Source organism: Chaetomium tenue (assembly GCF_020726465.1).
Source record: "Chaetomium tenue strain MPI-SDFR-AT-0079 chromosome Unknown F5144scaffold_5, whole genome shotgun sequence".
Lineage (NCBI taxonomy): Eukaryota > Fungi > Ascomycota > Sordariomycetes > Sordariales > Chaetomiaceae > Chaetomium > Chaetomium tenue.
The window spans coordinates 4,412,834-4,435,464 of NW_027117333.1; the positions used below are offsets into that span (position 1 = coordinate 4,412,834).

A 22,631-nucleotide genomic window follows, 5' to 3' on the forward strand; every position below is an offset into this window, starting at 1 on the left:
TTGAAACCCATTCACAGGATGTGACAGGAAAGTATATGATATATCACTTCATGCCGTTCCTTCCTTCCGTCGTTCCCTCCCATCTTATATGCTTGTTGGCCTGACTCCCACTTCCAAAATCCCTCTTTCAGTTTCCCATTTCATCCGAATACTTTATAAATCTCAACCCACAATTACCACACCACCGGCACCGGGCTCTTGAGGAACCCCTTGAGCGGCGTCGTCCCGTTAAAGTCCCTCCCGACGGCCTGCACAAACGCCTGGGCGACGAGGTCCGCGCCGGCAGGGCTGGTGTGCGTGTGGTCCTGCGGGAACAGCGCGTTGGTCTTTGCACTGCCCAGCTTCAAGAACATGTTGGCCACGGCCTGGAAGTGGTCGAGGAAGCTGGCCCCGTTCCCAACGTTCTTGGCCGCGAGCGCCGCGTAGCCCACAAACCGCGGCGCGCCGGGGATGAAGGTGCCGCCCTCAAACAGGTTGTTGGGCGTCTGGCTGCTCACGATAACCTTGGCGCCCTTGGCGATGTAGCTGCGCGCAGCTGTCTCGACGTAGTGGTTGAAGGTGTAGACCGTCTCACCCGTCTTGCCCGACTTGCACACCTCGTTGCCCGTGCCAGGGCAGTCGCTGCGGCCGTTGTCCGACGCCGAGTTGGGCGACCCGCCGTCGTTGTGCCCGAATTCGATGACGACGATGTCGTCGCGCTGCACCAGCTTCTCGATCTCGCTGAACCGCCCTTCGTTGGTGTAGCTGCGCGCCGACCGCCCCGAAATGGCCTTGTTCACCACAGGCAGCGTGATGTACTTGGCAAGGTACTCGCCCCAGCCTGCTGCCGGTCAGTTCACGGGTTCACGTCATAAAAGGGGTGTGGCTGACCCATGAGAGCACCGCTGGTCTTAGCCATGGTGCTGTCTCCGGCAAGGTAGACCGTCGGTGTCGCCCGCCGGGCCACCTCAACGGGCGTGGCGTAAGCTCCCGAGGCGGCGAGCCCGGTTACGAGGAAGGTCGACCAAGACAACATTGTGATTTCCGTTGTGATGCTGTTCCCGTAATGCTAAGGCTGATCCGAAACCGCAGTGGTGTGAGCTGGCGTTCAACTGTTCCGGATTTGAATTCGAGCTGTCGTCAGGTTGACTCTGAAAGATCAACACCTCAACGAAACAAATCAGATCGGCGCATATTCATATCCCAGGCTCAGTTCATATTAATACCCGTAGTAACGGCCATGTTGACTCCGCATTCCCGCCTGCTACCATATTACGGTGTTTCGCGGCTAAAGGTACCGAGGCTCTAGTCTATACGGTGGTCCATGGTCCGGGTTTTCGTCAGAAGTTACCTACCAAGTCAGAAACCCCGAGACCCTGACGTTTCGGCATTGGAGGAAAAACAGAGGTATAGTAGCATCCAGTTTATAACTTCCCCACTATCGCAACAATTCAGGGGCCGAGCCACGGACGAGCGGGACGAATTCAGCGTGATGCAACAACGAGACAGGCGGAAGCCGTTTACTTGGTAAGGGGCAGCGTCGGTTGGAGATCCGCACCAATCGGTCGTTATGCACTCCAGTTTCCGCAGCGGGCAGTTGTTGCGGCATTGGGTTATAAGCCTCGGTCTCCCGTTATTTGGGTTACTCCGCTACTAAAACCAACCATGTAGTCAAGCCAGGTAGGGTATTAATTATTGATAGCTTCAACCATATCTATGATATTCGCCGCTCTTCCACTTGCAACCGTAAGAAAAATGCACCACTGAAACCACTTCCCTTCAGATTCAGCTCAACGTTACGCACTAGATGGTCATGACCGCTAATCTAGCGCCCCATTCCCCTTTTCTATTCGTCCCGAGTTCCCAACCCAGGTCTTTCCACGCAACAGCCTGACTTAAAGATGGTCATAAAGCCAACCCCGGAATGGTATCAATCATCTTTGGCCCGTACCGTTAACCCAGAACCAGGGGAGCGTCTCGTCCGCGAACCCCCTTGTTCCTGATAGCCGGCTGCGTGAGGTGAGCCTAGTGAAAAAGAAAAAATGAGCCAGCCACCGGGGCGAGAGCCACTTCGTTTAAAAGAATCCGCCGCAGAGACGGCAGCGGACAGTACTATTGCGGGTCCGTCTTCGGCACCCAGTAGCCACCCATGTTTGACGTCAGGCCCGATGCCGCCACGGCTGTGTCGCTTTACCCCTTCTATAACAACCCACACCCTCTCTCCCTCATTCCTTGGTATATCTTGAACTCTCACTCCATCGCTTCGCCCGCTCATCCCACCGAAAACTCTAACCCCATCACTCGACCTGTTTGTCACACCCGATGCGACCCAGGAGCTCCTTACGGTCGCTGTGCCCGGGCAGGCTGACGCCCGAGGTGGAGGGGCCCTGACGCTTGACGCCGGACCTGCGCTCCCAGCTCTTGAGGTCGATCTCGTCGACGCCGACCTCTTCCTCGAGGGGCGTGGCCTCCTCGTAGACAAACTCATCCTCGTCCTCGACCTCAGCGCCCTCGTCGTCGCTGCGCACGTCCTCGGCGGGGGCGCCCTTGACGACCTTGATGGCGACGCGGACGATCAAAAAGAACCACATGATGGTCAGGCACTGCAGGAACAGCAGCATGGACAGAAACGACCACTTGACCGTCTCGTTGTAGCAGAAGGTGCCCTCCGAGTCCCACAGCGGCTCGAGCAGGTACGAGAACCCTTGTTCGGTGGGGGGGTCGAACGGTCCCACGAGGTTGTCGCGCGAGCCCTTGAAGCAGCCCGTCGGCATGATGTCGGGCGTGTGTGCCCACACCGAGTAGCACACGGCCAGGTACAGAAAGTGGCGCGCAGCCAGCCACGAAGCCATGAAGACGCCGAACATAACGTCGCAGATAGTGTGGTAGCCGAGGTACTTGAGGCACTTGGCAAGCTGTGGAACGGGAAAACCATATGTGGTTAGCAAATGAGACGGGTGTGGTCAGGGGCTTTTGATGGTGATGCACGTACCCCCAGGGCCAGGTCGGACACGTCCATCAAGACCAGAATGAGGTTGCCCACGCGTGTGTGGCCGTAGCGGTACGAGGTGTAGATGAGGACGCTCGTGACGATGTGGTGAGTGAACATCTGCCAGTGGTCTTTCCTGCGCTCCTCGATGTTGATGACAACCATCTGCTGCAGCCAGAAACCGAGCTGCGCGAGCATATAACCCTTCATGAGCCCGGTCAGCTCGCGGTCGGGCCACCCCGTCCACAGCTCTCGCAGGTTGAAGTAGGCGGGCGACTGATAGTATATGTACTGGGCAGGGCCATGTCAGTAACGCCCGATAGGAAGCAGCGGGGGTGGTGAGCCTAAACGTACCAAGCCGAGGGGCCAGAAGAATGAGTAGTAGACTGACATCCACGCCTGTTCGCTAAACCGAGTAATGTCCTTCCTCTTAGAGATGCCCTGAGACTTTGCGAACGGGGCCAGGATGTACTCCATGGTCGCGGCGCGCAAGCCGGTCAGGAGGACGATGCTGAACAGGACGACATGACCATCCGCCCAGCCCAGCCCATAGTTCCCGGTGCTCGGGTTGTAGTATGAGAGGTTGAAGTATTTGGCCGTGTAGTCCCGCGCCCGGGGCATGCCATGGGCGAGAAAGAGAAGGGCGAGAAGGTTGAAGGAGAAGCCTGCGGGAGGGAGGTCGAGGTTAGCTCCAAGTTCTGGGGCGTGGAAAAATAGGGGGTCCCGACGCACCAATCTGGTTGTTGACAAACCAGCGGGTGAGCTGCTTCATGGGGCCTTCGTTCTTCCTCTTGACTCTGCGGACGAGGACGACATTGCTATTCGCCTGTTTATAGAGTGGCCCGTTCATGTGCTGGGGCTTCCCACTCCTCCTCGGGGCGCGACCCGAGGGCTTCGCCGTGCCGTTGCCCGTGCCGTTGCTGTTGCCATGGCTTAGGGTTGGGGTGGTCGGGGGGCTCATGGTCGCCTCGTCCTATAAACTGGCAAGGCGCCAGTTGGTCGTGTGCCGATGAGAACGGTGGACGATGTTGGGCAACGACGTCCTTCGAGGTTTCGAGGTTTGGGCCCTTTGAGGGGGCGTGTGGACTGGACCAGGGGGAGTCTGCAGGACTCGGGCTGCTTCTTCTGCGGGCTGACGCGGCGAAGCGACTGTAATTTTCCAGTCGTCCCGCTGTGTTTTCTCAAAGAAGGACCTTAAAAGCAAGATGCGCCTTGATAATGGGTGTGCGCGGTGCCACAACGCCAGACTTTCATCAACCTCGATGGGACACGGAGACGGAAAACGAGCGACAGGAGGTGGACAAGGGCATCGGGTTCGGCTGCTCCACCCGCCTGGTTGGCAGTTTGCCCATTTGCCCAAACCAAAATGTTGAATTTGGAGGCTGGCCCCACTGAAGATCGAGGCGCACAACAAAGGCGGTGGGCAAGTCACACTGCAGCTGCCAGGTTCCTGACCTTATGGCGCCAGGGATTCGTCCCAATTGAAACGCGGGATTGGACGAACCAGGGGTAGCACGGGCCCTGAACCAGACGAGAGCAAGCTCGCCTTTCTTGAGCTTATCACTGGCTGGGATCTTTCAGGGTTGTCACGGCCAGCAAAAAAATATTCGAGACCATCGGGAGTGCTCCGAAAATCTCAGGATGGCCTGAAAATGCAATAGTCACCAAGTATGGACTGGTCGCCACCTCATTCTGAGGTTCTCAATATATATCCGCTAAATACGAGTTGGCGCCCGACTTGGTCACGAGATGCAGAGTGGTACCATCGGGTCACCAACTTTCCTTATTCCTTCTTGGATGGAAGTGCTGCAGAGTTGAAGCGGAGAGAGGTGGACGGGTCCGAGACCATCCCCGCCTTTTCCCTTTCCTGGCGTCGGCGGGGTCCCTGCTGAGACCCTCTGGAACAAGGCGACGCTGCATTTGATCAGCCTCCAAGCGGGCAGTCTACCTGCAGCTGCCAATGAGACACTGTTGTCACGGCATGCTCTGTGTCCTGTGATATTTACGGTTGCAGCTTGTGAGGGGTAAACAGCAGAGCCGAAACCTCGTCTCGGCAACTGCGCTGAAGTGCGAAGGAGTTGGGTAACTTCTGGTTGAGATTGCGCAAAGCAGACGGACATGTTCAGCCCATGCTGAATCCATGCTTGGCGCGAGTTAGTTAGAGTTCAGGGTCATCGCCAAGTTTCCAACAAGCATTCTTTTCCGCCAGGCGCCGATCATCATATATAACCCTAACCCCCGTCAGCGACTGTTCTTTCGCGTGGCGTTCTAGCGGCTGATTCTTGGCAGCCTTGCGCATTCAAGGTTTCCATCTTTCCACCATCCCTCCAGCCTTACGGATTGGTACTTACCGTCCATCTTCCCTCCCCGCTCCTTTCCCTCATCACCACTCTCCATCCGCCATGAATCAAATCCGCGCCATCCAGGCGCTTAACAAGCGCGAGATCGAAAACGGCGTGCCGCCCGAGGCCTCGTGGCATACCGACTACCGCGACACGGCCTTCGTCAACTTTGGCGGTCTGCCGTACGAGCTGTCCGAGGGCGACGTCATCACCATCTTCAGTCAGTTTGGCGAGCCCGTCTTCCTCAAGCTGGCGCGCGACAAAGAGACGGGCCGGTCCAAGGGCTTCGGCTGGCTCAAGTACGAGGACCAGCGCAGCACCGACCTGGCCGTCGACAACCTGGGCGGCGCCGAGATCGGCGGCCGTCTCGTGCGCGTCGACCACGCCCGCTACAAGCTGCGCGACGATGAGGACCCCGAAGAGTGCAAGATCGGCTGGGAGGACATGCTGCGGCGCGAGCGCGCCGAGAAGGGCCTGCCGAGTGGGGACGAGGACGAGACGGACGAGGAGGCGGCGGCAGCGGGGAAGCACACAAGGCCGATGCTCAAGGAGGAGCGAGAGTTGCAGTTGTTAATACAAAATCATGACGACGATGATCCCATGAAGGAGTTTCTTATCGACGAGAAGAAGCAAGAAATCGAGGAGGCGCTGCGGCGGGAGAAGAGACGGTCGGAGAAGGAGAGCCGGAAAAATAGGGACAAAGACAGGCATCGGCACCGCTCGCACCGGTCACGAAGGGAAGACGGCGACGACGAGGGCCATGGGAGAGACAGAGAAAAGTACAGAGACAGAAGTGAGCGTGGGTCTGACGGGAAGTCGAGGTCAAAGAGGGATGAGACTCCGGCTGAGGACGAACGAAGAAAACGCCGCCGGGATTCTCGGGACCGCAACCGTAGTCGAGAAGGCCGTGAGGGCAGAGACCGAGAGAGAAACGGAGCTCGTCGTCATGGAGACGACCGAGGCGAGGATCGCCACAGGAAAGATCGCGATAGACATCGGCGGCACGCCCGGGAGAGCTCGCACGATCGCGACGAACGGCGACACCGGGCCTTGGAAGATAGAGGACGGCACGATAAAGAGAGAAGTCGAAGCCGCTCGCCGCGCCCCGTTAGGGACTAAGGGTGCTTGGTGGGCAAGGAATTTGATGCTAATATGGGCATGCTTTTGGTTATGCGAAGCGGAATGGATTGAGAACGCTAAAATACTGCTAGAGATACCCACCGACGATAGAAAAAAAATACCGCATGAAGCAATAATTCAGCCACTTGATGTAACTCCCGGTAAATATGCTTCGCAGAGCGAATCCTTCCGTCCCCGGAAACCAGATTCCATCCTTCCTCCATGACTCAAAACGCCAGACTATTCCAGGTGAACAAGCAAAGACATGTGAGCTCACGCGCCAACAAGATACCGTTTCCACCCCTCCCTGACGCAGTACCGCTTCCCATCCCCACCCTCCTGAATCCCGAACTTCTCCCAGCGCGCGTCCTTGCCCGCGCCCACAACCAGAAGCGTGTTCTCACCCACCCACCCAATCACTCCCTTGGGGGGCTTTGACGTGCCTAGCGTCGTCGTTTCCGACACGGGCAATCCACTGGTCGTCCCCTCGTTGGTGGTTTCCTCGTCGTCCACCTCAAACGGCGCCGATGCGAACGAGTAGACGTCCGAAAACATGCGCGGCATTAGGGGGATCTTGGAGAGAATACCCCATTTGCCCGCCCCGTCGCCGCCATTGCTCTCTGACGTTGAGCCGCTGCCTGCACCGGAGATACCGCCATTTTGCAGTTGCTGCTGCTGCTGCTGTTGTTGCTGCCGAGAGGCCCGTTTCGGGTGCGGGACGTCGAACACGTGCAGGGTGGACTTGTCCGATGTGCAGGCGAGCATGGTGCCCGACGGGTTGAAGGCTACGGAGAAGATGGTTGCCGGGTCGATTCCGCGACGTAGCTCTACTAGGCGGGCGCAATTGCTTGTCGCAAAAACGCGGATGAGGGTCCCCTGTTAATAGTATAAGCGGTACTGAAGCGAGGTAGGGGAATGCGAGGAAGGACCTACCTTCTCGCTCGCCGTAGCGAGCAGCTCACCATCCGGGCTCAGCTGGACCGCCTTGATGGCGGATGAGTGCGCAGGGATGATGCTGACATTCCCCGTTGCGATCTCGACGAGCTGCACATGCCCCACCGTTCTTCCGGGGAAGGCTATCCTCTTCGGGGAGAGGCAGCACAACCCCCACGGATTGTTGGCCGTCTCGTAGGCCGACTGCAGGTTGGGCGGCTTGGCAAATTTGTAGACGCGCACGCTGTTCTGCAGTACGACCACAATGTGCTCCTTAGACAGCTGGACGCCCCGTACTGGAGTCAGGGCGCTGATCTCGAGCGCCGCCTTGTTCTTCAAGTCGTCCCAGAGGACGAGCTAGATTTTGGGTCAGTTTCTGTAATTCAACATAGGAGCGGCAAGGGCTTGCCTTGTTTGCGGCGAATTTAGGCTGCCTTCCGCCGCCGACAAGACCTATGTAATTGGCTTTGCCCATCATCTGGACCAGCCCTACACCGGCGTTGAAGACTGTTGGCGAGTCAGTGGTTGTTGGCTGGTAAGGCGAGTGAAGGGGATTGTCCTCAGCTTACCCCGTGTCGTGCGTCGAGCACATGTTTCTGCATGGAAAACTGTTGTCGTGAGCTATTAGGATACGAGGGATAGAGAAAAAGGGGCGGTGGGTTGAGGCGTTCATCGTAAGTCGGCCCCTGTGTGGGGCCGGGATCGGATACTGCGGGATACTTACTACAGAATCCCGTATTCAGGCCCACGGCGAAACAACTGCAATCATCGTTGAATGAGATGGAGAGGACAACCGTTGAGCTGGGAGTTTCAAGAGGTGTTCGGGTGTTCATTTTGACGGCCCGTGGTGGTGGTTTTGTTTAACGAGTGTGGTTGGAAAGATGGCGGTAGCCTTGCCCTTGCGTGGGCATACCAAACAGCCGGCCTGCGATTTTGGGGAGCGGCAAAGGGCTCTTCCGACTCCGGCGATTCTGAGGGGAAGTGAAATCGACGTTACGAGTTCATTCTCAAGATGACGCTTGAGAAGGTTTGATGGCAAGGGGTTCCGGGCTGGGGGTTGATGGATGTGTTTAAGGCTGTTTGTTCGACGATGGCCGCCTGCAAGGAGAGACTGAATGGTACGAATGGTACGAACGATGGATCTGAGACAACAATGCTGCAAAGGAGAAAGCAGCGTTCCAAGCGATTGCGGCGTGAAAATGCTAGTCAAAAAATTGCTTCATAGCTCCTGAGCTTACAAGCATATTTTAGACGATCCGACGGTGTTGTAGGTGTTGGAATCTTGACCCCCTCCAGACCCAAGGTCTGTGTAGGTTGTCACGAGTTGCCTGCTGCAGCTCACACCACAAGGCGTTTTGGTGACGGGGAACTGCCGTGAGTGCAAGAGCCGCAGCACGGGCCACCCTTCCCCGGAAACCTGGGCAATTGTCGACAGCTGGCAGGAAAGTTATCGTGGTGGAGCTGTGTATTGGCAGTCGGCTTGGCTGCTTGGGTGCTTGGGCCTGGGGGACTGGAGCACGCGTTTCCGCATTTGGTTCTAGCGCACCCTGCACTGAGCAACCCCTGAATTGCGGGTTGGCCATTGCTGCTGCTCTGGGCGACAGCTCGAAGGTGCTGCTCCTGCCGTCCAGTAGCACCGCAACATTTTGTGAAATTACCATTTTCCGACAACGCCCATTCCCGACCTCTCTCCTTTTCCCAACCTGCAACTGCTGTCGCTCGTATTTGACGACTGCGCCCGCAACCACCTCCCCGACCATCGACTTATTGGCCACTGGATAGAGCCATTTAGCTTTATCTTCCCTGTTGCTTCTCTCAAGCCGGCGCTAGTCTTGCCCGTGCCCCAAAAACGCGACTCGACTCCCCCACGACTCCACACCAATATCATGTCTTCTCCGGCCGTACGTCTGCCTTTCCCTGTCTTCCCAGCACCGTCGTGATATTTGCCATTTCGACCTCTGTCCCCCGTTTCAATCCAACCATCCGTTTTTCGCGACCACGACTTGCCCAAACGCGCCCGTCATCAACGACCGATCTTGTTGCAACCCGAACAACGGTGCTAACATGTTTACGGCACAGAAGATGATCCGTCGGAAGAAGAATGTGAAGAAGGGAATCCAGTTCTGCCTGATGGTCTGTGGCGCCTCGGGTACTGGTAAGTGGCTTTGTCAACCCTACTTCAGCGCGCGGCCCGCACTAATCATTGATTGTTCTTGCAGGACGGACCACCTTCGTCAACACTCTCTGCGGCAAGCCCGTCCTCTCTCACAAGGAGTCCGACGACGCTGGCGCCGCCCACGTCGAGGAAGGGGTTAAGATCAAGCCCGTGACTGTCGGTACGCATCTCCCCATATTATCAAAAGAGCCGTTATTCGATGGATGCCTAACTGGTCGCAGAGCTCGAGCTGGACGAGGAGGGCACGCGTATCTCTCTGACCATCGTCGATACCCCTGGCTTCGGTGACCAGATCGACAATGAGGCCAGGTACGGGCCAAACAACATCCCCGATCGCTTGCTGCGATGGCGCGCTGACATGTCTTGCCCGCAGCTTCTCAGAGATCGTTGGCTACCTGGAGAGGCAATACGATGACATTCTCGCCGAGGAATCGCGTATCAAGCGTAACCCCCGTTTTAGAGACAATCGTGTCCACGCCATGCTTTACTTCATCACCCCCACCGGTCATGGGTAATTGCCCTTGTTGCACCCGTATTGTTCAAGATGCTAACCTTACCACAGTCTCCGCGAGCTTGACATCGAGCTGATGAAGCGCCTTGCGCCCCGCGTCAACGTTATCCCCGTCATCGGCCGGGCCGACTCCCTGACCCCGTCTGAGCTTGCCGAGTCCAAGAAGTTGGTGATGGAGGATATCGAGCATTACCGGATCCCTGTCTACAACTTCCCTTACGACATTGAGGAGGACGACGAGGACACCGTCGAGGAGAACGCCGAGCTTAGGGGGCTGATGCCGTTTGCTATCGTGGGATCGGAGGACGTGGTCGAAATTGGCGGCCGTCAGGTGCGCGCCCGCCAGTACCCGTGGGGCGTCGTCGAGGTTGACAACCCGCGCCACTCCGACTTTTTGGCTATCCGGTCTGCCCTGCTTCACAGCCATCTTGCCGACCTGAAGGAGATCACCCACGACTTCCTCTACGAGAACTACCGTACCGAGAAGCTTAGCAAGAGTGTCGAGGGCGGTGCTGGAGTGTACGTTTTCCACAACCTTCTGAACCTTGGCCGGGTCCGTTGTTGCTAATATGGTTTCTAGTGATTCGTCCATGAACCCCGAGGATCTCGCTTCGCAGTCTGTTCGCCTCAAGGAGGAGCAGCTTCGGCGCGAGGAGGAGAAGCTTCGTGAGATTGAAGTCAAGGTCCAGCGCGAGATCAACGAGAAGCGCCAGGAGCTGCTGGCTCGCGAATCTCAGCTGCGCGAAATCGAGGCTCGGATGCAGCGCGAGGCGGCAGCGGCCGCGGCCCAACAGTCCGGGGCCGCTGACCACGGGGCCAATGGCGCCGAGTAGATTTGAAGCGCTCCTCCCCCTGGTTATCCGGTGGCAGCCTAATATCCCGTCATTGCGACCCCCGCCGGATATGGCCGATGTTCGACCACTGCTAGGCGACCTTTCATGCGATCCGATCTTTCCGTGCAGGCGTTGGTTCCCCAGTTGTTTAGAGACAAAATATTCCCCCGCCTTTCTTGCGCTTTTCACGATATCCACTGTTCAGCCAGCCTCAGGCTGTGGGCAACACCTGGGGACGGCTGGCAGGGTGGTGTCGAGGTGCCAATCGGAGTGGCGTGTTGATGGACTGCCGAGGACGAGGCTCAGTGGAGGTCGCCAGAGGTCTGGTTATCGTGCTGGGCGCGGGAGCAGCGGTTCCCACCAAACACGGTCCCAGACCACGAAGATGAGCCGTGTTGGAAGGTATGGGACTCAACCACGGCACGCTTTTCTTGTCCTCCACCAGCCACGCCATCTCGTCGGTCTTAACCTCGGCCACCCTTTTAACTTGACTGTCTGCTTTTTTCTCATTTCTACTATTGGACTTCTAATGCAGATATCACCTAAATTCAACTTTCCTACTCTGATACTGCTCCCATGTCCGCCACTTCTCTGCATTTCTTTGCCTGTGGGATGCGCCTTAGCTTGGCTCGACGTTGGTGTAATACAGAACTCGACTGAACGAACACAAAAATCCGAGATGGGAAGGACGAGAGGCGGGAGGAACAACTACCGTTGTACTTAACGACATGATGTTATCCGAACTTGTCTTCATTGTATCCTATCTAGGCATAGATACCACGAGTATGGGCGCCGATGTGCAAATGATTCGATTCATTTAGAACTCTTCCCAACAGGAGTAACAACATTGCGGCAGCAGGCCTCCTCCATAATTCAGAAGGAATTGTGACACGCAACAAAAGACGACAGTAAAGCAGAAAAGCAGAAAAATAGAAAAGCTAGAACCCAGTCCCCGCAAAACCCTTACCCCCGTCGCTGCATAAAACGATAAACCCCTTCTCCCAAACCCAAGATACTGTACAGTTTCATACGACGTATCAACATTACGATGCCCGCGACAGCAAGAGTCTCTCCCATCCGAGACCACCCCGACGAACCCCCTTCGCTTAGTTGTTACTCTGGCTGTTGAGGATGCGCAGGATGGCCAGGAACAGGTTGATAATATCCAGGTACAAGCTGATAGCGGCGGCGATCTCCTCCTCGACGTGGTGCTTGCGCAGGACGAGCTGGGTGTCGACCAGGACGTAGCCGCTGAAGATGAGGGCGGTGAGCAGGCCGTACACGAGCTCGGTCGTGCTGGTGTGCGGGAGGAAGAAGGACATGAAACCGAAGATGACCAGGCCCCACAGCGCGCCGAACAGGTAGGGCATCCAGCTCGTGAAGTCGTACTTGGTCTGGCAGGCGAAGGCCGTGAGGAAGAGGAAGATGCCGGCGGTCAAAAAGACGGCGTTGAGCACGATCGAGGCGCTGTAGAAGGATACGATGACGCTAATGGTGTAGGCTTCGAGAAGGGTGAAGGCCGAAAGGAAGAGGAGGTTCGTCGGGTACGAGTGGCGTTTCCAGTACGTGAGCATCATGCAGGCCATGGAGCCGAAGAGCTGTGGCGGGATAGAGTTAGTTGCCATGGACTTGAGAGAGGTGGGTGAAGAGGGGTGAGCGAGGTGGACGTACCGAAACCCAAACGATGGCGGGATGCGACTGGATCCATGACTTGTAACTCTCGCTCATGAAGCTGAGCGCGCTGACGGCGCCGGTGACGATGAGCTGGACGGTCAGGATGGTGTAGACCTTGCGGATAAACTGATTGCGAATCTCGACGGTCGCTTCGGCGACAGAGCCTCCAAACTGAGAAGAGACGATCAGCAAACTTGGATGGGGCGCTCAGCGGTATCATGGCGGGCGCATACCTTGAAGTCATCGGGGACGTTGTCCTCGCTGTTCCGCGGAGACCCAAACAAGCGCTCCTGGTCCTGGGCAGAGCTGCTCTCAGCCTGGTACGACGGGGGCGGCTGGGTGTAGTTGAGCTCCGGGTCCTCTTGCGGAGCTGGCGTGTACTTGACGTTGGTCGACATGATCGCTAAGGGCTGCGATCGTAGTCGCTAGGGAACGCGCGGGTTTGTGCCAGACAAGGTCGGTCCCGTTGGTGATGTGATCGGGGGTCGGGGTTATTGAACAGAGGAAGACGAAGGAAAGTGGCGGACGAGGCTGGCCTTGATACGGAACCCGCGATGACGACCACTTGTGAATGGTGAATGAAGATGCCCGGAACAAACGAACCGACAAACGGCAGGTGGGGATGCCTGCCCACTGGTGGCGGAGCTGTGGCCACTTGCCCGGGGCCGGCACGTGGTTGGTTGGCTGGAAACTGGAGATGCCTGGAAGCTGCAGTGCCAAGCATTCTGTTGCACATATGCATTTAAGTCATGTATGTATGTAATGTGAAACCAGGAGATTATGTAAAAGGGGGTTAGGGTTATAGACTCTATCGGGACCCTTGCCTTCCTCCCGCAGCTCTCCACCAGTTGACGGTGATTTGGAGCATCAGTCGCGTCTCTCCGCCCACCTCACCGGCGAATCGTGTTTCGGCGAATTGACGGTCCACATCAGTCCCCAGCCTCAGCAACCGGAAAAGGAACGACTCCTGAACAGGCTATAGTCGGAGGGAGGCATGAAGCCAACGAGACGACACGGCTAGCTGTTCATTTTACTTCTCCCCCGATTCAACGCTCCCCGTTTGCGACTCCTTACCTCCTCCAACAGACAAAAAAGAAAGCCGCAAATGCCCAAGACTGCAACTCACTCCTGAGCGAGCGCAGCCATGGCGGCAAACACGAACCGCTACTCGACCTACACCACAGCTTCGGTCGGCTCTGGTACCGACTCTAAGAATGGGGATAAAGCCGAAAAGAAGGAGCTATGGAATTCTATGCTCTCGTCCGTGGCAAGCGGGAGACGGTTGCCAGAGAAGAACATAGTATTGCTGGGTGGCACCGTCGACTCCCAGCGCGAGTTTTTCGAGACCCTCGCCAACAACGACCTCCGCCGCACCCTTGACCGGAACGCATCACGAATGCCCCCTGTCGCAAACAGCTTCGCCTTGGGATACACATACTACGATGTCCTCGACGCCGACCAGGAGGACACCCTCGCGCGCATCTCCCTTTACACCCTCACGAGCCCATCCGCCGCCTTCGCCTCTCTACTCCAGCCGCTCTTAACGCCCCAATCGATACCAAACACGTTGATAGTGGTGTTGCTGGACTGGTCCGAGCCGTGGAAGTGGATGCGACAGCTTCGGGAATGGATTCTGCTTCTGAGGACAGTGCTGGTCTCTTTGAGCGACGAGTGTAAGGAGACCATGGAAGAGGTCATGCTGGCATGGCGAGATCGCGGGCGAGGCGGCGTGACAAACCTCGACGGTACTACGGCCGTACCCACGGCGGACGGCGAGATGGACCTTCCCGTGGGGCCAGGAGAATGGGAGGACGCGTTGGGGTTGCCTCTCTGCGTTGTGTGCCAGAACGTAAGCATACACCCCCCGCAAGGTACCCTGGCTCGAGGATTAACCGGATTTGCAGGCCGAGAAGATGGAGTATTTGGAGAAGACACAGAGCTGGAAGGAGGAAGAGTTTGACGTTGTCTTGCAATTTTTGCGGACAACCCTGTTAAAGCGTGAGTTTTCTATTGGAACGAGGGAGCTAGCTATACGCTAACTCGACATGCCGCAGACGGTGCCTCTTTGATCTACACCACGCCCTCTGTCCCCTCCCAGCTCCCAACGCTTATCCACTCTAGCTTGGGGATACACTCGCTTCTCAAGAAGCAACCACTCAAGCACAACGTCATCGACCGGGATAAGGTTGTAATCCCGCCAAACTGGGACTCGTGGGGCAAGATTCGGGTCCTCAGAGACGGATTCGACGTCGACCTCGTGAGCAACGGCTGGTCGATCGACCTCGATCAACCATTCCCACGCCCGCAAGCAAACGGAAGTGAAAACGGAATTGAGGACGGAAACGGAGAGGTAGATGACGACGACGAGCACGTGGCGGACGAACCGGAAGGATCAACCGTCGCTCTGTACGAAGAGTCCGTTCAAAACCCGAGCATGGACGCCCTCCAGCTTGCGGGGCGTGACACCCACTCGACCGCGCTCGAGGTCGAGACGATCGACACCCAGACCTTCCTCGGGCAGCAGCTTAAGGTCCTTGACGCATTTAAGCAGAAGAACGAGGAGACCGCGCGGGAAGAGTCCCGGCAAAAACCCCACAAGAAGATGGACGCCGACCTTATCATCGACGACGACCAGAAAGCGGATGCTAGGGTTCTCGAGCACATCGGCCCCGTGCAATTTAACATGGGTGGTATTCAAGTGGACGCTGACGACATGGTACAGCGACTTAAAGTAAGAATCTTTTACCCCTCCCCCCCCCCTAACCACAGCCTCGCCCAGAACTGACACTATGTTCCAGGAGCGCCAAGCGTTCGGCTCGTCCTCCCAGCCCGAGAGCCCAACCGACGAGGAAGCCATAGATTCGACCTCGCACATGGACACGGAGAACCTGCAGGCTTTCTTCCACGGCCTAATGAACAGGCGGGGAGCGCCTGCCAGATAAGATTTGGTGCTGTAGCTTTAGCATTATCTCTTGATGAGCAGCACATAGGCAACTTTGCCGGAAATTTCCCTTTGTTATTGTGGTAGCCGCGAGTACATGGATGGATGTGGACCAGCGAGGAGGTAGCGAGTGTATTGCCATGTTGGTCTTCCTGTTGTCGTCGGTGTTAGGTAAAGAGGCGACAAACACCGATATTGTAGACTAGATACCCCCTTTGGAGAAATAATGAAAGATAAAAGAATGGAGCAGTCGAACTGTTCGCCCATCCAATCCAACCTCATGACTGTATGGCGAAGCAGGGTTGTGTAACTACATAGGTCTGTCTGTCTAGTTACATTGCCTGTGATGCAAACTCCCTTCTTCCTGTATGCGGTCATCGTGTATCTCTCGCGCGCAACCCAATGCAAGTATTCTTAGGCCAACCATATTCCATCCCACCATAGCTCCAAGACGCACTTGTTAAAGATATGCCATCACTCCGAACCGCATCCTTGCCCAAACCGACCATATATATTGCTCCGCTCCATCATGAGCGCTCTCCAACCACCAGCTCTTCCACCTTCTTTATCAGCCCCTCGGCAGTAGTCGTGCTCTCCTCACCCCTGGCCGTATCTTCGATAAGCGCCAACACAAAGGCTTCCGCCCTCGGCGCGGTATACCATTTCCGCAACCCGTCCGCATCCCCCTTCCGCACCTCCACCTTCTTAACCCCCAGTCGCGCCGTGACAACGCCTGTCAGCAGGCTGACAAACAGCCAGGGGTACTGGAGGATCTCTGCCTCGAAAGCGTTGACCGTCTCGCGAGCCTGCAGCACATACGTTTCCGTGTTCAAAAGCGTGCCCAATCGGAGGAGGTTCGACGCCGATACGGCGTTGGTTGAGGGATGCGCCTTGTCCATGCCGCTCTTGAGACGGAGAATAGTGGGGCTGAGGGTCGCCGACTCGGTTGAATAGAAGCCACCGGAGTGGGCGTTTCGTGGGGAGGGGGTGGTGGTGGTGGTGGCAGGTTTAGAAAGGGGGGCGTCGTAAAAGAGGGCGGTTTGTGTATCTGTCTTTATCAGCAACCCGTCGTTCGGGGACCAGGCGGACAATACATACCTTGTAGTTGCTTCGCCCAGTCCAGCCACTCACGCTCGAAGGTTGCCGTGTAGAGATCCAGGAGGCCATCGATTAGGAAGGCATAGTCATCGGCAAAAGCGAGGACTTGGCTCGGACGTTCCCAGTAGAAGCGACGCAAAGGGTTGTCGGTCTTGCTCCTCGACTCAGCCCACAACTTCTCCTTGATAAAGGTGGCAGCATCCCGTGCAGCTTGGAGGTATCTGTCCGCCCTATCGGCATCCAACCCACGAATGGCGGCCGCGGTCCTCGCCAGCGCCGCGATAACTATACCATTGGTGCCAACCACAACCTTTTCATCCCGTATCGGGCGCACCCGTTCCTTCTCGCGGTGTACGAGTAGCTTCTCGCGCGCAATCGAGACAAGGTGCTTGATTTCCGCCGGCGGGACGCCGAGCTGCTTGGATAGTTCGGTGGCATCCGCTTTGACAGATAGGATATTCTGGTTGATGAATTCGTCAAAGGGGTCCTGATCCTGCGGTACGTTCCCGTCCTCTTGCACGTCCCAATATGCCGCAGCAACGGTGCTCGCGTGGTCGTCGCTAGACCCGCCGCCAACCACCTGGTCGAACTCCCTCCTTGTCCAGGTATAAAATGCACCTTCTCGCATGTGTTTGTCGCCCTTGCGGTAAAACGAGTCTGACGCCTCGCTGGCCACAAACCCGCCATTCGCAGTGCGCACTAGGGGGTTGGTGAGGTAGTCGGCCACCTCCAAAACAACATCCGCAAACTCGTCATCGAGCGACAGGTCCTTCCCATCGTCTCGCGAATATCCTAGCCAGGCATCAAGAAACACGCCTAGTAACAGCGCATTCTCACCAACCATCTTCTCAAAATGGGGCATGCTCCAGTTGCTCGTCACACTGAACCGCATGAACCCGCCCCCGAGGTGGTCCCTCAGGCCACCGTCACGAATCCGCCTCAGCGTCCCAATTGCCATGCCTACCGCACGTTCGGCCTCCTCCTCTCCAATGACATCCCTCACCTCCCCCGGGAACTGTGCCAACCTCAGCAAGAATGACAGGCGCGCGGGATTCGGAAACTTGGGTGTGCCAAACCCGTAGTCGACCGGGTCAAACATCTTTGATATCCTCCCGAGCGCCTCGTCCAACTGGTCGAGATCCAAGTCGCCCGAGTCCGGGCTGACGGCCGACGCAGCATTCGGCGCACCGCCGGGGCCGCCAGCAGCAGCCTCGATCGTCGCGCCGGCAGCGAAGGTCCCCTCTTGCGCAAAATGCTGCAGCTTATGCAGCATCTCAAACGCCTCCCGTCGGCACCGCTCCTCTTGCTCAACCCAGAAGTTGTGAATCTTCTTGGCGATAGCTAAGAAGTCATTGTACGACTCTTCCCCCTCCCCCGCACTAGATATGCCTCCCGTCCCGCTGCCACTGGCGGCCGCGGCGGCCGCAGCGGCGGTGCTATGCTCGGTGCCCGGGCCCGGCCAGTAAGTGCCGCCAAAGATAGGATAGAGGTCAGGCGTGAGGAAGAGGTTTAGCGGCCAGCCGCCGGTGGCGTTGACGGCCTCGCTGTAATTTTGGTAGATTGTGTCAAGGTCTGGGCGCTCTTCGCGGTCGATGAGGATGGGAATGAACGAGGCGTTGAGAAAGGATGCGACCGAGGGGTTCGAAAAGGAGTCCTGTGTTGTGAGGTGGCAGACTGGTGCCCGGGGCAGGTTTGATTAGTGGGGTGTGGGCTTGGAGGTGTTGCGGAAGGGGAGGGACTCACGGTGGTCTGCCTGGAAGCCGATATGCATGAATATCGGCTTGTTCTCGGCCGTGGCTCGGGTGAGCGTGTCTGCGTCGAGGATCTGCCATGCTACCGGAGTATCGGCGTGTCGTCGCACGTATGGGCTGTCGCTCTCGCCGGTGCGGTTCTGGAGCTCTGGAAACGTGGAACTCCCGGTACCGGTAGCGCTGTGCTCGGGTTGCTGCTGAGGCTGCCCCTGTTCTAACTGCGCCCTCATCATCTTGGCCGCCTATGTCAGGGTTGTCAAGATATGTCTAGGTAGATTAGTGGCCCGAGGTGGGAGTTGTGTACGTCGATTTTCGGGTGTCGCGATGTAACTGCCCAGGCAGGTATGGACCGTAGGTACGCAGCTCGCAGGCAGGCACTGACTGAATGGGAAATGTGGATGAAATGCGGGTGCAGTGCGGGTGCGGGCACTGCGGGGTAACTTCACAAGCCTGGACGGTTCTGAAAACGCCCCAAGAAATGTGTTCTGGAGTCGGAGGTCGGGTTTGGAGTGAAATGTTGGTGCGTGGTAGGTGTGATTGGACCTGCAGTCTCCCCGGTCGACTGGTTTTGGTTTTGGGTGGAAGGAAGGCAACGAGGTTGGCTGGTCGGTCCCTTTCGGATGTTCCAGAGGTGAAGCTGCCGGGTCGAGCGGGGACTGGCATCCATGCTGCAGGGATATCCTGTTTGACCTGAGGGGAACCATCGGCCTGACGTCGTTTCTCCCGGCTTGCCGGTTGTAAGAGACGCGGCGAATTACTAGGGTTAGGGACCGCAATGACGACTGCCCAAGCTGCCAAATATCCCCAGTACCTACTTCGTACCACTGCCATGACAGGCCTAAATCGTTGACCTTGTTTGTATGTTTTATGGTCGATTAGTTAAGAATTTGGAAAGCAACTGATGTAAAAACAAACTAGGGAAGCGGGCCACAATGCCCGTCCTGAATTAATGAAAAGGCCCCTCCGTATAACTCGCTGCTCCGTCCGGCGCCAACATACAATCTCAAAAGGAGTGCTCCGTATGCCGTTCCTGTACCCAATTTCCAAACCCAAAACCAATCCAGCCAAAGTCCGAAACCGAAACGCCAGTATCCATGACAGCAGAGGGCCCGGTAACCCTGCTTGGGGTCAGGTAAGAGTGAAGCCCAACAACGCCTGGCCTGACCGCAGACCAGACACCTCAAAGAGAGGCAACGGCACGCTTGTTGTGTCTCTTGATCATGGCTTCCCAGGCGACAGGGGGCTGGTTCTTCGCCTTGCAGTCGCCGCAGAGGAGCTGCCCGACACTGAGAGAGAGATGTCAGTGGTTGCTCAAGACTGTGATGCTGGGGAAGCGGGGAGGTTCCTCCACGCCCAGGGACCGTACTATTCAAAATGTGTGATGTCGGGCTTGCATCGTTTGTGTGTGAGGGTGTAGACATCGCACCACCTCGACGCGATGAACCGGAAGTGCCCGCAGCAGTATTCCCGTTGGATAAAGGTGCACATGGTGTTCTTGAGGAAGCAGTGACAAGGACGGCGGTGAGTTGGGCTCTTGTTCTCGACGAGTTAAGGGCAAGCGGTGGGTGGAGCACTTGAACTGACGCGGACACTCTTGACTGGCGGGAGGAAGACCCGCTGCTCTTGTACCCGAGAGGAGATCTCAGGGATATCAACAGAGGCAACGGTGTCTCACCTGCTCGGGCAAATCCCGACCTAGAAGCCCTCGCGTCTTGCCTCAATTTCTGGTTCTGGCGACTTGCAGCAAAACTAGAGACTGAGAGGGCGAATAAATGCCAGACGAGTCGCACCGAATCGAGAGTGGTCTCAGATCTGGGAATAAAACGCGGCGCAGGATATTCCAACCATTGAGTTGGAGCCACCTCCTGATACCGCGGAGGAGTCCAGAAGGAGTCAGACATGGGCTTGCCCAGAGCGGCGTCCCACCAGTCTTTTTGGCCGGGGGCGCGCCATGAGGCGGTCGTTGGCTCATGGGGGAAGGGGTCAGGGGGTTCAGGTGACCGTGGGGGAAGAGGCCCATAATTTGAACCCTTGCCGCTGGCCGACCTTGGCTGTATTTGCTTTTTTTGTTGGTCTGGTCTGCCGACATCCCGGGACCAAGGACTTGGGAGCGGCATTGGCCCGAAGGAGGGGGGGCCAGGGAGCCAGGCAAGCTTTCCGAAGGGTGGGAGAGGCAGCCATCCGTAACCTTGGAACTAAAATCCGGGCCATCCCAGAATTCAAGCTTCTGCTTGCTTCATTTCCGTGCAGGTGGCCCCAGCGGTGCCCGTGCAAGCTGTGTAACAAACACGCCGAGAGAGTGACGGTGTGCTCTGGATGATCAAAGTCTCAGCAGGGAGGCTTGGGAGGGTGAAATGCTGTTCCACCGCCCACCTGACGCGCAGTGCGCGCTGGAGCACATTCTTGCGCAGATGTGAGCACTCGCATTTCTGAGAACCCAAGGGGGTAATGAGACCATTCCTAGGCGGCCGATGATCGTCGGAATGGCGGGCGCAACGAAACAAAAAGAAAAGAGGAGTTTCTGATGACTTGCCAACCTGTTTTGCCTGCCAACGAAACGAGCCAACCAACCCAACCAACAACACAAGCCTGGACACGCCTGCGCAAGCCTGAGCAAGCCCGAACAGGGCAGGCGCTCCCTTGCTTTCCCCTCAAATTCAGGCCCAAAATGGCAGGGACCAACCCCTCATTGGGGCTGGCCCCCCACGAACGCCACGGCGTTCACCCGCGGCCCAATTGCGTCTTGTCACAGCTTCCACTCCCGAATCGATCGCCATGACCAGAACCTTGGACCCCCTGTTGGAATGCGGAAGCGAGATCAAAGCGAGATCACGCGCTCAGCCGGCTTGCAGTCGCTGCCATCAAGGTGTCAGGGTGTTCGTCTCGAGCCAAGCTGCAAAGCAAGGCGGAAATGGTTCAACCGACCGTTCAGCTGAGAGAAGGTGCGTCAGTCCTGCAGCCGATTGTCTGGCTGTCTGGCTGTTTGGCTGCGAAACACACAAGGTGTGTGGTGTGAGAACATCCTCATCCTCACCTGGCAATCTCCACGGATCAACATGACCGCCGCGTGTCTGAGCCAAGGGCCTCGGTCGAATCAACAAGGTCCCTTAATGTTTGGAATGAAGAGGTCCAGGATCGTGTATACGACGAGGCAACCCAGAAACTCGGCCGATTTGGTACTTGTTAGTTGTTGCAGCTGTTGAGCGGAATTGGGGGTAGCGACCTTGGTGGAGGTACGTTTTCATGGGAACCAGTGTCGGCCAAACTCTCACTAATTCAGCGTCAAGTAACACAACCATTGCCATTGCCTATTGGGCACGCCGTTTTGCGTTTCGTGTCAAAGCGGAGTTTGTGGGCAACCAGATTGCAGCCGATTCCCGCTGCCGTCATTTTCTCGGGTGCTGGACCCGAGACAAGGATATCGTTGTTACACGCCGTGTAACACCGCTCGGCTCTCCGAACCACCAGTTATCATGGACGACAGAGATCGACATGCATGCCACAACAGCCCGCATCGCGGGCAGACGACTTGCCTCTCCGCCAACCTGTCCCTCAACTCACCCACGAACCCCTCCCGGCCGAAACACCCCCATGTTTCTCTCTTCGCCCGTCAGCTCCGTTCCAGCAGCAGCCCCATGCATTCCGCCGCCTCCGTCGACAGCATTTCAGCCGGACACGGTTCCCGAGGCCTGGATAAACGGGATTGACGAGAGCAGACATCCCTTTGGTACCAGCGCACAGAGAGCCGCGGCCTGCTTCGGTTCTCCGTAGTCAACATACCAACGCGATCGAGAATACCGGACGTACCGACCTCAACCCTGCTGTTTTGGTTCGCCTGCACCATTCGAGCCAGCCTGACCACGGCTATTTTTAGCCAACTTGCTCCCTACTTTGATATTTTACTGGTCCGGTAGAATTCGATTTCGCATTATGCTTTGTGGACTTCGCGGGATGGTGGCTTGCGAGGCCGAGGTTTGGATGAATGCAACAAATGCTTTTTCTAGGGCTGATTTTTTGCATCTCGTGGTTACTGGGGCGAGTCGAATGTGTGTGCCTACCAACCAGTCCCCTGGTACGCTCTGGCCTGACAACTCTGCTGCGGCCTTCAACCCCTGAGTTCTTTTTGGCCGGGGGTGCCACCGGCATAAATCCTGGATCGACTTCGTTCCAGCCAGGTCACCGCCATGCGCTGGTTACTGTCAGCGATGTCACAAGGCGATGTCACTGCGCAGTCAAGGACGAGCATTGTGTGTTAGGCTTGATTGACTTGTGCTATCGACAAAAC

General features: G+C 57.0%; 10 protein-coding genes across 10 annotated transcripts; 4 read left to right on the forward strand and 6 right to left on the reverse strand.

Annotated features, from left to right (window-relative positions):
* Positions 1-173: 173 nt before the first annotated feature.
* F5144DRAFT_604928 (SGNH hydrolase-type esterase domain-containing protein) lies at positions 174-1,015 on the reverse strand (the record flags this gene model as incomplete). The annotated part of the gene is made up of 2 exons (XM_066791387.1): positions 174-820; positions 871-1,015. 2 exons carry the CDS (start codon positions 1,013-1,015, stop codon positions 174-176), a joined length of 792 nt encoding a protein of 263 aa, XP_066642191.1.
* A 1,261-nt stretch (positions 1,016-2,276) lies between these two features.
* Positions 2,277-4,734, reverse strand: F5144DRAFT_594729 (TLC domain-containing protein; the record flags this gene model as incomplete). Its single annotated transcript, XM_066790614.1, has 8 exons — positions 2,277-2,894; positions 2,972-3,259; positions 3,323-3,633; positions 3,701-3,941; positions 3,993-4,179; positions 4,210-4,300; positions 4,473-4,542; positions 4,732-4,734. 8 exons carry the CDS (start codon positions 4,732-4,734, stop codon positions 2,277-2,279), a joined length of 1,809 nt encoding a protein of 602 aa, XP_066642192.1.
* Positions 4,735-5,370: 636 nt separating this feature from the next.
* F5144DRAFT_604930 (uncharacterized protein) lies at positions 5,371-6,540 on the forward strand (the record flags this gene model as incomplete). The annotated part of the gene is made up of 3 exons (XM_066791388.1): positions 5,371-6,103; positions 6,171-6,417; positions 6,522-6,540. 3 exons carry the CDS (start codon positions 5,371-5,373, stop codon positions 6,538-6,540), a joined length of 999 nt encoding a protein of 332 aa, XP_066642193.1.
* A 25-nt stretch (positions 6,541-6,565) lies between these two features.
* Positions 6,566-8,308, reverse strand: F5144DRAFT_325516 (WD40-repeat-containing domain protein). The gene is made up of 5 exons (XM_066784082.1): positions 8,087-8,308; positions 7,932-7,970; positions 7,772-7,869; positions 7,363-7,719; positions 6,566-7,305 (listed from the first exon to the last, which is right to left on the reverse strand). Exons 1-5 carry the CDS (start codon positions 8,193-8,195, stop codon positions 6,703-6,705), a joined length of 1,206 nt encoding a protein of 401 aa, XP_066642194.1. The 5' UTR covers positions 8,196-8,308; the 3' UTR covers positions 6,566-6,702.
* Positions 8,309-9,128: 820 nt separating this feature from the next.
* On the forward strand, positions 9,129-10,988 carry F5144DRAFT_325622 (Septin-domain-containing protein). Its single transcript, XM_066784084.1, has 7 exons — positions 9,129-9,263; positions 9,442-9,517; positions 9,582-9,698; positions 9,760-9,847; positions 9,912-10,049; positions 10,101-10,568; positions 10,630-10,988. Exons 1-7 carry the CDS (start codon positions 9,249-9,251, stop codon positions 10,880-10,882), a joined length of 1,155 nt encoding a protein of 384 aa, XP_066642195.1. The 5' UTR covers positions 9,129-9,248; the 3' UTR covers positions 10,883-10,988.
* Positions 10,989-11,797: 809 nt separating this feature from the next.
* On the reverse strand, positions 11,798-13,044 carry F5144DRAFT_325616 (inhibitor of apoptosis-promoting Bax1-domain-containing protein). The gene is made up of 3 exons (XM_066784083.1): positions 12,790-13,044; positions 12,554-12,727; positions 11,798-12,480 (listed from the first exon to the last, which is right to left on the reverse strand). The coding sequence occupies exons 1-3, from the start codon at positions 12,952-12,954 to the stop codon at positions 11,989-11,991; spliced, it is 831 nt and encodes a 276-aa protein (XP_066642196.1). The 5' UTR covers positions 12,955-13,044; the 3' UTR covers positions 11,798-11,988.
* Positions 13,045-13,588: 544 nt separating this feature from the next.
* On the forward strand, positions 13,589-15,752 carry F5144DRAFT_325657 (dynein light intermediate chain-domain-containing protein). The gene is made up of 4 exons (XM_066784085.1): positions 13,589-14,405; positions 14,461-14,554; positions 14,611-15,287; positions 15,355-15,752. Exons 1-4 carry the CDS (start codon positions 13,701-13,703, stop codon positions 15,496-15,498), a joined length of 1,620 nt encoding a protein of 539 aa, XP_066642197.1. The 5' UTR covers positions 13,589-13,700; the 3' UTR covers positions 15,499-15,752.
* A 1-nt stretch (position 15,753) lies between these two features.
* F5144DRAFT_325664 (uncharacterized protein) lies at positions 15,754-18,683 on the reverse strand. Its single transcript, XM_066784086.1, has 3 exons — positions 18,339-18,683; positions 16,596-18,269; positions 15,754-16,545 (listed from the first exon to the last, which is right to left on the reverse strand). Exons 1-3 carry the CDS (start codon positions 18,577-18,579, stop codon positions 16,025-16,027), a joined length of 2,436 nt encoding a protein of 811 aa, XP_066642198.1. The 5' UTR covers positions 18,580-18,683; the 3' UTR covers positions 15,754-16,024.
* Positions 18,684-19,526: 843 nt separating this feature from the next.
* On the reverse strand, positions 19,527-19,834 carry F5144DRAFT_604936 (uncharacterized protein; the record flags this gene model as incomplete). The annotated part of the gene is made up of 2 exons (XM_066791389.1): positions 19,527-19,632; positions 19,713-19,834. 2 exons carry the CDS (start codon positions 19,832-19,834, stop codon positions 19,527-19,529), a joined length of 228 nt encoding a protein of 75 aa, XP_066642199.1.
* Positions 19,835-20,700: 866 nt separating this feature from the next.
* On the forward strand, positions 20,701-22,328 carry F5144DRAFT_594736 (uncharacterized protein; the record flags this gene model as incomplete). The annotated part of the gene is made up of 5 exons (XM_066790615.1): positions 20,701-20,759; positions 20,965-21,349; positions 21,480-21,483; positions 21,627-22,073; positions 22,261-22,328. 5 exons carry the CDS (start codon positions 20,701-20,703, stop codon positions 22,326-22,328), a joined length of 963 nt encoding a protein of 320 aa, XP_066642200.1.
* Between the last annotated feature and the right edge of the window lie 303 nt (positions 22,329-22,631).

What these genes read in the sequence shown, in the direction of transcription:
- F5144DRAFT_325516 (XM_066784082.1), bottom strand. Translation starts at nt 8,195, where the DNA reads ATGAACACCCGAACACCTCTTGAAACTCCCAGCTCAACGGTTGTCCTC. An exon ending in CCTGAATACGGGATTCTGTA is followed by an intron (nt 7,971 to 8,086) that starts GTAAGTATCCCG and finishes TCACGACAACAG; the next exon opens with TTTTCCATGCAGAAACATGT. An exon ending in CTAAATTCGCCGCAAACAAG is followed by an intron (nt 7,720 to 7,771) that starts GCAAGCCCTTGC and finishes CCCAAAATCTAG; the next exon opens with CTCGTCCTCTGGGACGACTT.
- F5144DRAFT_325622 (XM_066784084.1), top strand. An exon ending in CAGATCGACAATGAGGCCAG is followed by an intron (nt 9,848 to 9,911) that starts GTACGGGCCAAA and finishes TCTTGCCCGCAG; the next exon opens with CTTCTCAGAGATCGTTGGCT. An exon ending in ATCACCCCCACCGGTCATGG is followed by an intron (nt 10,050 to 10,100) that starts GTAATTGCCCTT and finishes ACCTTACCACAG; the next exon opens with TCTCCGCGAGCTTGACATCG.
- F5144DRAFT_325616 (XM_066784083.1), bottom strand. Translation starts at nt 12,954, where the DNA reads ATGTCGACCAACGTCAAGTACACGCCAGCTCCGCAAGAGGACCCGGAG. An exon ending in ACGTCCCCGATGACTTCAAG is followed by an intron (nt 12,728 to 12,789) that starts GTATGCGCCCGC and finishes GTCTCTTCTCAG; the next exon opens with TTTGGAGGCTCTGTCGCCGA. An exon ending in CCGCCATCGTTTGGGTTTCG is followed by an intron (nt 12,481 to 12,553) that starts GTACGTCCACCT and finishes ATCCCGCCACAG; the next exon opens with CTCTTCGGCTCCATGGCCTG.
- F5144DRAFT_325657 (XM_066784085.1), top strand. Translation starts at nt 13,701, where the DNA reads ATGGCGGCAAACACGAACCGCTACTCGACCTACACCACAGCTTCGGTC. An exon ending in TCTGCGTTGTGTGCCAGAAC is followed by an intron (nt 14,406 to 14,460) that starts GTAAGCATACAC and finishes CCGGATTTGCAG; the next exon opens with GCCGAGAAGATGGAGTATTT. An exon ending in GCGGACAACCCTGTTAAAGC is followed by an intron (nt 14,555 to 14,610) that starts GTGAGTTTTCTA and finishes GACATGCCGCAG; the next exon opens with ACGGTGCCTCTTTGATCTAC.
- F5144DRAFT_325664 (XM_066784086.1), bottom strand. Translation starts at nt 18,579, where the DNA reads ATGATGAGGGCGCAGTTAGAACAGGGGCAGCCTCAGCAGCAACCCGAG. An exon ending in CGGCTTCCAGGCAGACCACC is followed by an intron (nt 18,270 to 18,338) that starts GTGAGTCCCTCC and finishes CCCGGGCACCAG; the next exon opens with TCTGCCACCTCACAACACAG. An exon ending in CTGGGCGAAGCAACTACAAG is followed by an intron (nt 16,546 to 16,595) that starts GTATGTATTGTC and finishes TGATAAAGACAG; the next exon opens with ATACACAAACCGCCCTCTTT.